The sequence below is a fragment of the Lacerta agilis genome, chromosome 4, assembly GCF_009819535.1.
Source record: "Lacerta agilis isolate rLacAgi1 chromosome 4, rLacAgi1.pri, whole genome shotgun sequence".
NCBI lineage: Eukaryota > Metazoa > Chordata > Lepidosauria > Squamata > Lacertidae > Lacerta > Lacerta agilis.
Genome location: NC_046315.1, coordinates 7,839,342 through 7,856,496, shown reverse-complemented (window position 1 = coordinate 7,856,496; position 17,155 = coordinate 7,839,342). Strand labels below are relative to the sequence as shown.

Here is a 17,155-nt window from a genome sequence, read left to right as displayed (position 1 = left end):
GTACGGAACGGAAGGCGTGCACGTTTCCTTCCGTGGACTGCGATCCTTACCGACAGTGGTGATGGGCTTGGGATATGGCAGAAGCCCCCAGCTGTTGGGGGAGAAAAGTCCTTGTCCGTGGAAAACGCAAGGGGCCACGCCAATGTACTTCTGGAACTTCTTCTGAACCCAGCGCCCCCACGATCCCTCCTCAAAGATCACCTGCTTGTAGACTTCGTTCTCGCCAAAGGAATACACAGGAACCAAATCCGCTCTGGAAGAGAGGTGTGAAAATCAGGGTGGATTGGATTTAAATCAAACCGATTTGAATCACGATGAAATCAAGGGGTTGGTGGATGCCAACCCCTTGGTTTCACGTGGAGTGGCCATCTACATATTACAGGCCCTGAAACTCAGGACCACCTTTTTGGCCAACTTCCCTTAGCCTTAGTCTTATGTATATTCCCAACATGGACACTGTCGTCACGCCTGCTAGTGCTTTTTATTTTTATTTTATTTGTTTTAACCTGTTCGATTTTACTTCCAATTGCTTTAACTGTTGTATTCTCTGCATAATCGTGCCAGGCTACTGCCTGGTCTTTTACTATGTGCTATGGCCATAGGGCTAATGCAATAAATAAATTGATTGAAATCACTAGTCAGTAAGACTTTATTTTATTTTATTTTATTTTTTACAGAAAGACTCATTCCTTGCTGGTATAACCTTACTATTTACAAACCAGATGAAAGTTTCGTTTCTGGAATAACAAATTTCCCAGAGCAGTTTTTCCACAGTTACATCGAAAATTACTGATTTGGTTACGCTATTAGAAATACACAGAGACAGACAATTACGTAATTATGGTGAGGTTTCGTAAGTTAACTGTTTATATTTGGACAACTTTTCTGCTGTACTTTACTGGAAGGAGAAAAACAATCATTTCCTCAATAACAATTTAAACAATTTATTTAACTAAAACGATGACATCATAGCATATGTATCCATGTTTGTTAACTGATGTGGTTAAACGATTAAAAAAAAACTTTGAGTTTTAGCACACATGAAAAACTTAAAACAAATCCTTATTTCCTGATGAATAGCCTTTGGACTATGATGTAACTTAAATAGAAAACTAACTTTAGAAAGATTTTTCCTCCAAAAGCATTTTATTTTAAAAATCCGATTTAAATAATAATTAAAAATCTGATTTAAATTTTTAAAAAATCTTATTTTTTATTTTTATTTTAAAAAATCATTGATTTTTATCCACCCTGGATAAAATTCTGCTCTATCAGTGGAACAAGCATTTCACGTCATTTCATTTCACTTTTGGTTCGTGTATACCTCCTTTTTATATTGTTATACGCAAGGCAAGTCAAAGAAACAGCAGAGATCGCACACCTTTTTAACAATCTGACCCAATACAAAAATGCCATATTAAAAACATTATTTTAAAGTGACTTTATTTTAAAGTAATAAGTTACCAAAGAGACCACTGTAAACAGATGGAACCATGGGCAGGATTTTGATTTCACTTGTAGCGTCACAATTACCATGGATAATATGGACTGATATAAAAGTTACGAGTTTTGGAAGAAGATGCAGTTTTAAATCCTTAAAACGGGACCCCATGGAGAATGTGGGGGAAAGTCCTGAGATTCTATGAAATCTCTGTATATGGATATGTATTTGGATTTTCATAACTTTGTATTGGTAAAATCAAATAAAAATGATTTCAAAAAATAAAATAAAAATAAAGTAATGTTCAATAATCCATTCGGATATAATAGTACGCAATCAAATTAAATATCAGCAAATAATAATTAAACAGAAATTCACTCTTTTACATGATTTCTAGACTGTAATCAATAAAAAATAACAGCAAGCTGCAGGGCATAAAATAACGCGATACGAATCGAGAAGCAATTGCCTATCAACTGATCACAGTCAAAGATTAAGTTCACTCTCTCGCCTGCTTACCCGTGGCGCAACGCCAGCTTCACAAAGCCCTTCCGGTGCCTCAGGGTCACCGAGTTTTTGCCGGGGGCGCAGTTCAGGGACTCGGCAGCGCCCCCCACCACAATCACAATGGCGTTGCCGCTCCCGTTTTTGGAAAGGATGTAGTCTATGGTGTCCCGGTTCACAGGGCAAATACCTGAACGTTCGGAGAGAGAAAGAATTTTCAGACAAAGGGGAGAATCATAAAATTGTAGAAGGGACCCGAAGGGGTCACCTACTAACCCAACTCGCTGCAATGCAGGAATATGCAGCTATCTCATACCGGTGATCGAACCTGCATCCTTGGCGTTATCTGCACCAGGGCCGGATTGAGGTTTGATGAGGCCCTAAGCTACTGAAGGTAATGGGGCCCTTTATATGTCCAGCTGTCCTTTGTCAACAACAAATGGTCGCTGTTTTTTGTGTTGAAGGTCGGCAGTTCAAATCCCCACGACGGGGTGAGTGATGAGAAGCTTGGGGTTCATCTACATCAATATTGTCTGCACTGACCGGCAGCGGCTCTCCAGGGTTTATTATTATTAACCCAGATAATGAGCATTTTCATTTAAATGTGCCAAGCAACAGGGGTAAGAAGCTTGGGGTTCATCTACATCAGTATTGTCTGCACTGACCGGCAGCAGCTCTCCAGGGTTTCAGACAGGGAATCTTCCCCAGCCCTATTGAACCTGGGACTTTTCGCATACCAAGCGAATTGCACCCCCACTGAGCCACATTCCTTTGGTAAAAGGTAAGGGTAAAGGACCTCTGGACGGTTGAGTCCAGTCAAAAGCGACTATGGGGTTGCGGCGCTCATCTCGCTTTTCAGGCTGAGGGAGCCGGCGTTTGTCCGCAAACAGCTTTCCAGGTCATGTGGCCAGCATGACTAAACCACTTCTGGCGCAACGGGACACCATGACGGAAACCAGAGCGCACGGAAAAGCCGTTTACCTTCCCGCCGCAGCGGTACCTATTTATCTACTTGCACTGGTGTGCTTTCGAACTGCTAGGTTGGCAGGAGCTGGGACAGAGCAACGGGAGCTCACTCCGCCGCGGGGATTCGAACCGCCGACCTTCCGATCGGCAAGCCCAAGAGGCTCGGTGGTTTAGACCACAGCGCCACCCGTGACTTATTGCCGTGTTGAGAAAGCACCGCGTCAGCAGGTTTTCTAATCCTTACCCCCAGACATCAAGTAGTCCCTCAAAATCGGCATCCTGAAATTCCCGGCTAACGTAGCAAGGTACGGCCGTATCCCAGGAAACTTCTGGCTCACGCCCGTGGCTTCAGTGCTGAAGTTGCAGAAGGCGCCCAGCCCCATAATGCCGTGCGGATGGTAACCGAAGATGTAATTCCTGTGCGTCGCCAAGTTGTGGGTTTTTACGAGCTGAGGAGAGAGGTGGAGACACAGGGATCAAATAACTGGGCATTACCGGTACAGACATTAAAAAACAAGACTTTAAATTTTCCAATATGCAGTGACTGCGGCGGGAATGTTAATAGCACAAAAATGGAAACAAGAAGAAACACCGGCAAAGGAAGAATGGGCAGTGAAATTACCGTATTTTTCGCTCCATAAGACGCACTTTTTTCCTCCTGAAAAGTAAGGGGAAATATCTGTGCGTCTTATGGAGCGAATGGTGGTCCCTGGAGCTGAATTGCCCAGGGGCCAAAAGAGGATCATGCTTTTTATTTTACAAAGAGAAAAGGGGGTGTTGAAAGGACCCCGCTCACCAGCTGATCAACAAGAGATCGGGAGAGAGATAAGAGTCCCCGGCTCCCTTTCAGCCCCGCCCTCCTTTGTTGAATGTGCTGCAGAGGGAGGTTGTTTGTTTCCCCAGCTACATGTGACTGGCTGATTAGATTATCTGTCTGGAAACTGTAGAAAAGGCTCCCTTTCCTCTAGAAGCTGCAGAAATGTGAGTTGAACCCCATAAAAACAGAGCTTTTGCTCTTTGCTTTTCCCCCTTTGCAAAAAAAACTCCAAAACTTTTAGCTGATCCTCAAAAAAACAGGGCTTTTCCCTTTCCAAAAAAGCTGCAAAACTTTTAGCTGATCCTCAAAAAAACAGGGCTTTTAGAGGAGGAAAACCAGAAAAATAATTTTTTTCGTGTTTCCCCCTCTAAAGACAAGGTGCCCCCTATGGTCCAGTGCGCCCCATGGAGCGAAAAATACGGTACTGGAGTATGCAGAATTGGATAAAATGACGAGAAGAATCCAAGAACGGCGGGACCAGAAATTCATCAAATACTGGACTAAATTTACGAATTATTTAGAAGACAATGGTATTCAATCAAATACGTTGATAGGACCGCAAGAAGCTCTGTAGGCTGTCGAAGAAATGTCGTCGCAAATATGAAATTACAGTGATTAAGTTGGATATGATGATTTAAAGCAATGATTGAGTTAAGAAGTACATCATAAAGCAATAGATTACTAGAAAATCACGTGGAGGGTTTGAGGGAAGTCACGACCCTAAAAGGCCAAAATGTTAAATGAATGGAAAGATAAATGTGAAAGCTTTTCTCAATGTATTTATATAAAAACAATAAAAATAAATAAATAAATAAATAAATGTAAAGCTACTTCACCGGAACAGAAGAAATGCAAGCTACTTCCACTGAAATGGGGAGGAAAGTTGCCCCCTTGAGATTGGAGGGGAGAGAGAGAGAGAGAGAGTGAGAGGTCTTGGCAGTTTGTCTAGCTTAGGAATGTCAACTTGATCTTGAACACGGCAGCTCAGTTTACATGCCCTAAGAATTCATAAACCCCACATTGCTGTTCCGTCCCCAGATAGCTAGGTATGCCGTCAAGAACAAAAACAGAAAAAAACCTGTCTGGTTGAACAGCCTTCTTTCCTTTGCTGTTGCGTAAGAAAAAACAAAAGGCTCCCCATCAAAAGAATAATACGATAAAAGGTCCTCTCTCGCATTACAGGCTCAGAGACACACTCAAGACCATTTCTTAATGCCACTTCCCACCCTGAGCGGGAGGTGGAGTTGCGGGCGTCACGGCCTGATCACGCGTGCAGGGGCTGAGAGATCAGCCCCTGTATGATTGGTGGGATTCCCGCCCGCATCGCTCGCGGGCTGACTAACCCAGTCGGCCGGGGGACATGTCCTGCTTCCTTTAAGAAGAGTTTGGCTTTGATACTCCGCTTTATCGCTACTCAAAGGAGTCTCAAAGCGGCTCACATTCTCCTTTCCCTTCCTCCCCCCCACAACAAACACTCTGTGAGGTGAGTGGGGCTGAGAGACTTCAGAGAAGCGTGACTAGCCCAAGGTCACCCAGCAGCTGCATGTGGAGGAGCGGGGAAGCGAACCCGGTTCACCAGATTACGAGTCCACCGCTCTTAACCACTACACCACAGAACGGATCGAGTGCATAACATGGGGTACCACTGTACTGAAAGCAGGATCCCCTATGACCACCAAGAGCACAAATAACAGCAAACATAAATGAAAATGCTATCAGAGCCCCTTTCGTTGTGCATTTACAGGCAGAGAACGTGGGTCAGGTGGTCTTACCGTGCCTGAAGCAAGAAAAACAACAAAACCAGCCTGTCTTGTTCTGTGCCTTTTAACAGCCTTTTCTATCGAAATCGGCAAGTTAAGCGTAACACAACGTAACTTCGGCTGACGGGTGCTCTGGTAACCTCGAGGTGTGATTATTGCAACACGTTATACTTAAGGCTGCCTCTAAAGGCTATTCAGAAACTTCAGCTGGTGCAGAATTCTGAAGCCAAACTGGTCACCGGGGCAAGAAGGTTTGAGCATATTATAACCGATCCTGGCCCGACTCCACTGGCTGCCAATTAGTTTCTGCGCCCAATCCAATGTGCTGGTTCTGACCTATAAATTGGCTCAGGGCCGCAATACCTCAAGGATTACCTCTCTCTATATATGAACCTACCCGGACCCAGACATCATTATCTAAGGCCCTTCTTCGTGTGCCTCCACCACAAGAGGTCCAGAGGGTGGGAAAACAAGAAAGGGCCTTTTCTGTTGTGGCTCCTTGTTTTTTGGGACGCTCTCCCCAGGGAGGCTCGCCTGGTGCCTTAGTTTCAAATCTATAAGTGCAAGACGAAAAATCTTCTTCTGGTCTTTGGCTAATTAAACAGGCTGATTGCCAAAGAATTGATGCTTTTGAATTATGGTGCTGGAGGAGACTCTGGAGAGTCCCGTGGACTGCAAGAAGATCAAACCTATCCATCCTTAAAGAAATCAGCCCTGAGTGCTCACTAGAAGGACAGATCCTGAAGCTGAGGCTCCAGTACTTTGGCCACCTCATGAGAAGAGAAGACTCCCTAGAAAAGACCCTGATGTTAGGAAAGATGGAGGGGACAAGGAGAAGGGGATGACATAGGAGGATGAGATGGTTGGACAGTGTTCTCGAAGCTACTAACATGAGTTTGGCCAAACTGCGAGAGGCAGTGGAGGATAGGGGTGCCTGGCGTGCTCTGGTCCATGGGGTCATGAAGAGTCGGACACGACTGACCGACTGAACGACTGAACAACAACAACAATGGCCTTTTAAACCAGGAGAGAATATTGTTTACACCTGTTACTATGTTATGTGTTTTGGTTTTTAAAAAATTATAAACTGCCTTGTGATCCTCGGATGAAGGGTGCTATAGAAATATATTTTTTTTGTTGCTTATAATATCTGGCTTGTTTTTTTTTTTTTTTGCAATATCAATGTTTAACTGGTTTTCAGTTGTCTTTAGCTGCTTTGCATGCTTGGCACCAAAATATTTTGAAATACATTACATCACCTGGTAGTTACTCATTTATAAGACTTCTTGCCCTGTCCTTCACCTAAGCTGTGAGGGCAGGTTACGGCAATATAATCACACAAGTAAAACCTTTCCAAACAAGAGTCCAAGGTGCCGGCTCAAGTTTACGTGAATACGGGAAATGTACCCATTTTTTCGGACACCAGAAACATCCCAATTTCTAGGGTGAAGTTTCAGGTTAACATTAGCAGCCATCCATCTTCTCTGTCATTCATTTCCACTCTCCGGAGTAAATTGATTCTAATTTTGTAAGCAGTATCTCATTTTAGAAAACAAAAGGCTTAGAGAACAACACCATTTGGTGTTCCTCAGCAAAGGTAAAGGTACCCCTGACCATTAGGTCCAGTCGCGGACGACTCTGGGATTGCGGCGCTCATCTCGCTTTACTGGCCAAGGGAGCCAGTGTACAGCTTCCGGGTCATGTGGCCAGCATGACAAAGCCGCTTCTGGCGAACCAGAGCAGCGCACGGAAACGCCGTTTACCTTCCCGCCGGAACGGTACCTATTTATCTACTTGCACTTTTGGCGTGCTTTCGAACTGCTAGGTTGGCAGGAGCTGGGACCGAGCAGCGGGAGCTCACCCCGTCGTGGGGATTTGAACCGCCGACCTTCTGATTGGCAAGCCCTAGGCTCTGTGGTTTAACCCACAGTGCCACACACTTCCCGCTGTTCCTCAGTGGCCCTTGTCAAGGCTATATAACTCGGACTGGATTGTGGGGCTGAGGCTGGAGGTTCTGCAACAGGCTGGCAGCCTAACTCGCTCATTGCCTCATCCTCTTTTGAGATATTTTATCTGCACAACTTATCGCACAGACCGAAACGACAACCTTTGATCCACTGCAGAGAGCTCTTTTGGCTTTCCATCCAGCTCTTGCTGCGACTACGAAACAAGGAGTTGCTGAACCCAGACCTTTTACTTTCCTCAAAGCCACCCTGGGCGCGTTTCCCAAGATTATAGCACTCTGCATTATTAAATTTAGAGACTCAAGTGAATAACTCTCTAGTCCACAAAGACTTTTCGTGGCTTGGTGGGGACAAACATATGCAGAGCAGACATTATTTGACACTCTCAGGCACTGATCTAGCAAATGTCATTTCCCCCGGTGGGGCACAAGCCCCAGAGAAATAATTATTCATGTGCACTGTTAAAATCAACTGTGCAGTGAGAAAGAAGCCGAAACAGGTCTGGGGAAAGACATATAAAGATTTGAAGAAAATGTGGGAAATGATTGTTGTTAAAAAAAATCAAGAGATGACATTGAGATGTAGAAGACTTGATGGAATGCTTGAGCAAAAGACTTTGTTCCGATATGCGAGACTAGATGCCAGGCCAAGATCAGCCAGCCCCTAGGGAAGGAAGCAGCCTTGGCCAAAGAAGAAGATTGGCAAAATAAATTACTGAACTATGCAGGACAAATTATTACAAAAAAGGACAATTGCTCAATGCGTATTTTTAAAGCTTTGTGTACAGACTTTAACAGTATATTAGTATAACTTCTAAAAGTCACTTGTAATAAGACAAAGGAGGTTTTAAAATTGGATTGTTAAGTATATAAGGTTTTATGGACGTGCATAAACAAGTATATTATAATGGAACCAAGAAGGGGAGTGGAGGGAAGTCGACCAAAAAAATATATGGTTTAATGTGTTTATTATATTTTTTCTGTTTTTTTTATTTTGGAAAATCAATAAATTGTTATAGTTACAGGTGGGTAGCCGTGTTGGTCTGCCATAGTCAAAATAAAATAAAAAATGTCTTTCCAGTAGCATCTTAGAGACCAACTAAGTTTGTTCTTGGTATGAGCTTTCGTGTGCATGCATTCTTCAGATACACTGAAACGGAAGTCACCAGATCCTTAAATATAGTGAGGGAGTGGGGAGGGCTATTACTCAGAAGGGTGGTGGGAATGGGGGATCAGCTGATAGGTGAGGAAAACCTGTTGACGACTCTTAAAGGCTGCAATTGGTCTTGCAGGGAAAGGCAAGGGGTGAGATGGCTGAATTGCAACTAATCACCAAACTTAAAACCATGGAGAAACCTGGTCTGAACAAAGACATTGGATTCTTATCTCGTTGTCCATGACAAAGCTATCTTTAGCCATCTCACCCCTTGCCCTTCCCTGCAAGACCAATTGCAGTCGTAAACAGGTTTTCCACACCTATCAGCTGATCACCCATTCCCACCACCCTTCTGAGCAATACCCCTCCCCACTCCCTCACTATATATGAGGGTCTGGTGACTTCCGTTTCAGTGTATCTGAAGAAGTGTGCATGTTTTATTTTTTATCTTGTTTTATCTTGTTTTATATGTGTTGTAAGTCTTCCAGAGTGGCTGAGGAAACCCAGGGTATATTAGTTATTATTATTATTATTATTAGTTGTTGTTGTTGTTATTGTTATTCACAGAGACAGGGGACCTCTGAGGTTTGAGATGTTGTGGAACGCCAGCTCCGATTAGCCCCCGGTGGAGGGCTTGTAGTCCTCCACAGCTAGAGGGCGCCAGTTCTCTAACCCGGCCTTAAGAGATGCGGGGCAACGACAGCAAAACCACCACCCACCCACTAACGGACCCATAAAACTGGCTTCTCTGCAAGCCCAGCATGGCCAGAACGATAAGACAGGCGCCACGTGGACTGGCCTTTTCAAGGAAGGCTTGTCCCGAGTCCTGACTGCAGCCGATGTGCCTTTACATTCAAGTCATGCAGCCATCGCCAAGTGGAGAGCCATGCTTGAGATTGGACTCTAGAACTTGAGATAACTGTGGAACTGCACTGTCCCAACATAGCAAAGGTGCAGGGTGAGGGAACAATGTGCAACTGTACATGTTCCAGATAAAAACTGCCCTTTGACAGCCACCTGCCGCGAGTCTCAAGTCAGCATTTACAAAGAGGACAACCTTCAGGACATAGGCAGGGTACCAAGCGTTCCCAGCCCGTTGTGTCCTTTGCAGTGCAGATATGGGGAACATTTGTAGGAAATAACTCTGGAGCAGGGGCGTCGCTAGGGGTGGTGGTGGGGACGCTACGCCCTGGGTGCCTGGGGAAGGGGGGTGACAAGTGGCGGCCCCTCCCGCCACTCCCCAAGGGGAGCCCCGCCACCCTGTCTGTGCAGCGCTGCTGCTCCCGGGGCGACGGAGCGAGCGGCGGCTCGTGGAGAGTGGCGGGAGGGGCCGCTGCTTGTCACCCCCACGCGCCGCCGCTCCCTCCGTCACCCCGGGAGCAGCAGCGCATGGCCCGATGGCGGAGTGCGCCTGCGCGACATTTCGTGCAGGCAAACTCCATCGTCGGACCACCGCTTCCACGGCCCCCTATGAGCTTAAAAGGGGGCTGTGGAAGCGGCTGCGTGACGTCACGACGCCCCACCCCAGGGACACCTTTTTTTCGCCACCCCGGGTAGCGCGGAGCCTTCCTCCGCCCCCCTTCTCTGGAGGGAGGAGGCTTAAGCCCTCCCATACCCGCTAACTCTCCCCTGCAAAACCCTGCGTTCGAATGACGCTTGGGTAAGGTAAATATTAAGAAATAAGGGTAAACGGTACAAAGTATTAGAAAATATATTAAGAGTAATGTATTAATCATAAGTACATTCAATATTACAAATGTTAATTACATTGGGAAATGATGGGAAGTCTACTTTATTTTACTTTATCTTATTTTATCTTAGTTTAGTTAGAAAATATGTGGAAAGAGTAATTTAATATTTAACTGTAAATTTATGTAAGGTTTTTTTTCCTTTGTATGTGTGGATTTAAGATACTGTATGATATTTATGAATTTCAATAAAGGATTTTTTTTTTTAATGGAAGCCAGCGAAAAACAGGTCGCAGCACTACTCACCCGGATTGGGAAATAGTCCCGGAAATATCTCCAGACAGCCCAGTTTCTGACCCACTGCGATCTTCTCCCACCTTTGGGGATAAAAATAATGATTAATAATGGAGCAGCTGTCAGTGGCTGATCAGAAAGAACTGCTGAAAGGCCAGACATGGAATGTGCAGTTGTCAAGTTCTGGCTGGATACAGAGGAATGGTGGGGGGGGGGAAGCAACTGGGGACCCCCCCCCACCACCATGGGAAGAAGACGCAGAGCCCGGGAAGTGGGCTTTTTAAAAGAGACACAAAAATCCAAGGATGACCTCCAGGGGTGCCAACTTAAATAAGGTATGGGGGGGCAGGTAAGCCACACCCCACAAAATCAATCACACACAGACCATTGAAACGGCATCGCCCATCAACTTTGGGGGCGCCCAGATCCCTGAAATATTTTATGGCAGGCATGTCCAACAGGGAGATCGCGATCTATCGGGTAGATCACTGGACGCCTGGGGTAGATCACCGGTAGACCAGTGGCTCCCTCCAAAGAAGCTAAAAAGCTTTGGCTCCCCTAAAAAACCTCAACATCTTTGCCCTGCACCCCTAAAATGACCTGAACCCCCCAAAACAGGACTTTCCTTCCTAAAAAAAAGCTCAACAACTTTGACCTGAACCCCCCCAAAAGGGGTAGATCACTGCCAGTTTTTAACTCTGTGAGTAGATCGCAGTCTCTTGGAAGTTGGCCACCCCTGTTTTATGGGATCTCGGACCCTAGGAGTCGGTTCCTATAATTGCCTCAGTTTAAAGCAGGCATAGGCAAACTCGGCCCCTCCAGATGTCTTGAGACTACAATTCCCATCATCCCTGACCACTGGCCCTGTCCACTAGGGATGATGGGAGTTGTAGTCCCAAAACATCCGGAGGGCCGAGTCTGCCTATGCCTGGTTTAAAGGCTTGGAAAGCATGCAGATTTCCCCCTCTTAAAAAAATATCTGCATGGATTTGGGATGGAGCAGACCTGGCGATCAGCTTGTGCGCAAGGGATACGGACCGCATCCAGGCTATTGCCTCCATCTCGATGCACAGAATCACAAAATTGTATTGTTGGAAGGGACCCCGGGGGGTCATCTAGTCCAACCCCCTGCAATGCAGGAATCTTTTCGCCCAACGTGGGGCTCGAACCCCCAAGCCTTGAGACGTCGAGTCTCCCGCTCTGCCGACTGAGCTATTTGCCTACCTTTCTTCGGAGTGTTCCAGTCAAACACGAGCCAGGCCAGGTACGCGGCTGCAATCAGCCAGCAGTCCGTACAGAGAATGTACATGAGGATAACAGTGCAGGCCACACCTGGGGAAGAGATGGAGAGCGGGGAGAGGGAGAGAGAGAGAGAAGTAGAATTAACTCGTTTTGCTAAGAAGGGATTTGTCCTGGCACACAAACACACACCCTTGCCTCTTGAACCCTTCTACATTGCTCTTGGCCCCCCTCCCCTGCCCGGCCAAGCTAAATCGGATTGTGTTGTTTAAGGCTTAAGTGACATCACAGCCGACCGGCTAAGCCTCCTGCACAGATTCATCCAAAAAAAGCTTTCTCCAAAGCCACCTTAGGTTACTCCGAAGAGGTATTACCGGCCGGCTTCAGAGTCAACCTAGGTCACACGCTCCCAGATGTTTTCAAACTTTAGGATGTGCCAATATCAGATTCTCATTTTTCAAGGCTTCAGTTTAACAAAGCTTCCACGGCAGCTTGTCGGCAGGCGGGAAATTAAGCCCTCGTTGAGAAATTCACCCACATTTTAATGCTAATTTTTTCTCCCCAAAGACACATTTCCCCATGCGATATAATGCCTTTTAATATGTTATTTTCACCCATGTGTGAATTCATGTGCACACTTTGCCCAAATAGGTACATGCCATTTGCTACGCATTACTTGGAGGTCCGTCTAGTTAAAGCTATGGTTTTCCCAGTAGTGATGTATGGAAGTGAGAATCATAGAATCATAGAGTTGGAAGAGACCACAAGGGCCATCCAGTCCAACTCCCTGCCAAACAGGAAACACCATCAAAGCATTCCTGACAGGTGGCTGTCAAGCTGGACCATAAAGAAGGCTGATTGCCAAAGAATTGATGCTTTTGAATTATGGTGCTGGAGGAAACTCTTGAGAGTCCCATGGACTGCAAGAAGATCAAACTTATCCACCCTTAAAGAAATCAGCCCTGAGTGCTCACTGGAAGGACAGATCGTGAAGTTGAGGCTCCAGTACGTTGGCCACCTCATGAGAAGGGAAGACTCCCTAGAAAAGACCCTGATGTTGGGAAAGATGGAGGGCACAAGGAGAAGGGGACGACAGAGGATGAGATGGTTGGACAGTGTTCTCGAAGCGACTGGCATGAGTTTGGCCAAACTGCGGGAGGCAGTGGAAGACAGGAGGGCCTGGCGTGCTCTGGTCCATGGGGTCACGAAGAGTCGGACACAACTAAACGACTGAACAACAACAACTTGGTGGGAGACCTGCTTGGCAAAATTCAGAGAATTGAAAATTTCAAAAGGATAGGTGTCTTCTGGTTTGCTTCTTGTTTCAGAAAGCGGGACTTAGGCAAGCTTGCATTTGAGTAAGAACCGATTTGGATTTCTCCACCATCCCAAACTACAACTCCCAATCAGCCGCAACCAGTGCGGCTCAGGCTAACAGGCTGGTGTGAAAACGTATGTGCAGCCAACATACCAATTTCTCCAAGATCAGTACTTTTAAAAATTCATTTGCGGTAGACACTAAGAGAATCCAGACTCTGCATCTAGATACAGTGTTAGAAACTCAAGATATATAAGCTAACTGCCAAATGGCACCTTAAACCTAGGTTACGGTCACCGCAATGGAATGTCTAAGCACCCCCCCTTTTTTTAAAGCAACGAGGTCTCTTATTCAGGACAATACCTCAAGGACAATACCTCAAGGACCGCCTCTTTCCATATGAACCTACCCGGACCCTGAGATCATCTTCTGAGGCCCTCCTTCGTGTGCCACCTCGAGAGGTCGGGAGGGTGACAACACGAGAATGGGGCCTTCTCTGCAGTGGCTCCCCATCTGTGGAATGCTCTCCCCAGGGATCTGATTTACATCCTATGCCCTTTAAAAATGTTTGGTTTTTTTTGGGGGGGGGCTATTGTGGCAGTGTGCATGCACACGAAAGCTCATACCAAGAACAAACTTAGTTGGTCTCTAAGGTGCTACTGGAAGGAATTTCTAATTTTTTTATTTTGTTTTGACTATGGCAGACCTACCTGTAACTGTTTTTATTTCTGTTATGTATTTTGTGGTTCTATATCTTGATTTTGTTCTGTGAACCGCCCTGGGACCCCCCGGGTATAGGGCGGTATATAAACTGAATTAAAATAAATAAATGTTAATTTCACTCTTACGCTGCTTTGTATTTTAAAGGGGGGGAAAATCTAAAAGTGGTTTAGAACACATTAAAACATTGAATAAAACAATCATGAATAAAAGAAATTCAAGGTTCAAGGGAAATATTTCAGATCCTTCTCTAAGGGACATTTTGCTTTCCCTAATTTATTTGCCGACTTAATTTATAGAGCTGCCCCATAGCAGAAGGACTCTGGGAAGCCAGGGTGGTGTAGTGGTTAGAGTGTCCGGATAGGAACTGAGAGATCAGGGTTCAAATCCCCACTCAGTCCTGACGCTCGTGAAGAAGTTAAAAATTGCTTTACAAAATATTATTTTAAAAATTGACCTTGTAGTCAATCACAGCCTCTTAGCCCTACCTCACAGGGTCATTGTAGGGATTCACTGAGGAGTGGGGTGAACCATGGACTCCTTGGAGAAAAAGGTGAGATATAAATGCAATCTCTTCTGCTGACCTGCTTAAGAAAGCTGGAGGGGCCAGCCAGATGGAGAGGTCAGTCGCCAACCTCTCCACGTGGTTGCAATCGGACCTACGCCAGTCGCAAAACGTGCCTGGCGCCTGGCTAATTTCTATCACTGACTAAGAACGAGGGCTCATCCAGATTCCCTGTTGCACCGTCCATGCTTTAAAGCTCCGTGCCCCAGGAAAGCCCGCTCTTTGATGCTGAATTGGAACAAACGGCTGTTCGGATTTCCCACGGATTGCTGTTGGTTCCGACTCAGCGCTAAAGAGCGGGGTTTTACGGGGATAGCGCCAGGGCGAAAAGAAAACATAATGCTCAGATGTGAGGCTTTAAACTGTGCCTAGAAACGCAGGACAAAAGGCAGTCTGGATGAGCCCTGTTCTCTTGCACTTTGCACACCGATAAGAAAACAACAACATGTTTATATGCGAGGGGAGCAAGAGGGAGGGACAGGTGCCTGCGAGGAACGTTCAGCTCCCGCTGTGCACAAAATGAAAGTAGCATGCCAACCGGGTGCAGGTTGTTCTGCCCCATGGGGCAAAGATCAGACAAACATAAGCACTCTGCTGGATCAAGCCAAAGGACCATTTAGTTCAGCATCCTGTTTACCAAACGCCAGCATGAAACTCAAAAGCAGGATACAACCAAAAGAGCCTTCTCCTGTTGCTCTTCCAGAGCAACTGTTCTTCAGAGCTGCAGCACCTCTGATCCCGGAGGCAGCCATTACCACTGGGACCCCAACACATCAATTGCTTCGTCTCCCATGAATTTGTGGCTGTTGTTGTTAAAATCTGCCTACCACCCGATTCCCGCAGGTCTCACAGGAGTTCACAAGGTAAAAGCCGCAGGATAAAAAAAACAAAATACGTAATTAAAACAACCCAATGATCCCCTCTCCCCAATGCATTTGAAAGGGCACCCATCAGACAAAGGCCTGCTTAAAGAGGAACGTTTTCGCCTGGCGCCTAAAGGTGTATAATGAAGGCGCCAGGCGATTCTCCCTGGGGAGAGCATTTCACAAATGGGGAGCCACTGCAGAGAAGGCCCCGTTCTCGTGTTGCCATCCTCTGGACCTCACATGGAGGAGGCAAACAAAGAAGGGCCTCAGCGGATGATTTCAGGGTCCGGGTCAGGAGAGAAGCGATTCCTGAGGTATTGCGGTCCTGATCCGTTTGTTCTGCCGTTTACTACCTCAGGCATTACCCCACTCATACCTAAACCAATAACATTCAACAATATTGACAGCCTACACAAAAAGGGCCATTGCCAAACCTGGACTTATAAGATACACTCCTAATATCTGGAGTGCCAATATCTTGACTCCTCCTGGGCCATCTCATGCTCCTCTCCCACCTCTCACCTGAGAGGGGCCCAGATCCATACCGCAGCAGGCTCTTACCCTCGAGGGTGCAGAACTACTTCCATCCACTCAATTCTGCACAGGGAAACCATCCTCTGCACAGTTGCTAAGCAACCACTGTCAGGATACAGCTTTTTGCAACCATCTGCCTTAGCAATGGAGAGAAGGTGGGGTGGCTGTAGCCCTGCCAGTGGGCCATATTCCCCTCAGAGCCCCATGGCAGGGTTGGGTGGGGCCAGGAGCAGAGGTGGACACAGGAATGGGTGCAAATGTTGCCTTTGTACTACAGCCCAATTTCTACACACACACACACTTCTTTCCATCCAGGCCAGGAGTCAGCAAACTTTTTCAGCAGGGGGCCGGTCCACTGTCCCTCAGATCTTGTGGGGGGCCGGACTATATTTTTTTTGGGGGGGGGGAAATGAACGAATTCCTATGCCCCACAAATAACCCAGAGATGCATTTTAAATAAAAGCACACATTCTACTCATGTAAAAACACGCCGATTCCAGGACCGTCCGTGGGCTGGATTTAGAAGGTGATTGGGCCAGATCCGGGCCCCAGGCCTTAGTTTGCCTAACTAGGCAAATAAGAGGCATGATCAGAGTTGAGGGACACAGCCCAACCAAGAAAAAACATTTGGGGCACAATGAGGGGTGTGGCTTGGGAAGGGGGTGCATGGCTTGGGGAGATTTCTGAGGGTCAGGTGAAGTTTTTTGGGGGGCTGCATTGTCCCCCATTCCTGAGATACCCCCACCCACATTGCGTGCCTTGTAGGTGTTAGTGCAAATCTGTTTAGCTTCCACGTGCGCCATGTTTGAGGGAGCCCGTTCTCCACGACGAAAAAAACCCTCCTGGCTCAGAAAAGACGCCCACCTTTCTGTTTTTCGACAGCAAGGACCCAGAGGTGCAAGCCACCCCCCCCTTCCCAATTTAACCATGTCGGACCCTCCCTCCATTCATTTATCTGCACTAGGGACCCATAATCTTCTGCGAATCCCGAGTCTACCACAAATCTGGTCTGTTGGGGCTGCCTCACATTCTAAGATCTGAAATGCCTAAATTTGTCCCCTGATGTTTGAGGAACATCGTGTTATTTATTCAGCACTATCTATTTAAGGCATGTTAGAAAACTCCCCCCCCCCAAAAAAAAACAACCCAGAGGCACATGTGCTTTCCTGGGCACGCTCCTCCTCGTGCCGCCCCGGCCCAAGAAGACGGCACCCCAAAGCTTGCCAGCAGGGAGATGGAGAATGAAAGATAACAAGAGGGGTGCCAACAGGTGCAGGCCACTTTTGGACATCGTGTTTGGACTGGGTGTGTTTTCTTCACATGC

At 46.5% G+C, this 17,155-nt stretch overlaps 1 protein-coding gene across 1 annotated transcript in view; it reads right to left on the bottom strand.

Annotated features, from left to right (window-relative positions):
- DGAT2 (diacylglycerol O-acyltransferase 2) overlaps positions 1–17,155 on the bottom strand; it is a 50,089-nt gene that overhangs the window by 2,174 nt on the left and 30,760 nt on the right. The window contains exons 3-7 of the mRNA XM_033145981.1: positions 11,814–11,921; positions 10,602–10,672; positions 3,156–3,360; positions 1,961–2,135; positions 51–253 (exon numbers count right to left, since the gene is read on the bottom strand). Of these exons, the coding sequence (XP_033001872.1) occupies positions 51–253; positions 1,961–2,135; positions 3,156–3,360; positions 10,602–10,672; positions 11,814–11,921 (762 nt within the window). The remainder of the gene's footprint in view (positions 1–50; positions 254–1,960; positions 2,136–3,155; positions 3,361–10,601; positions 10,673–11,813; positions 11,922–17,155) is intronic.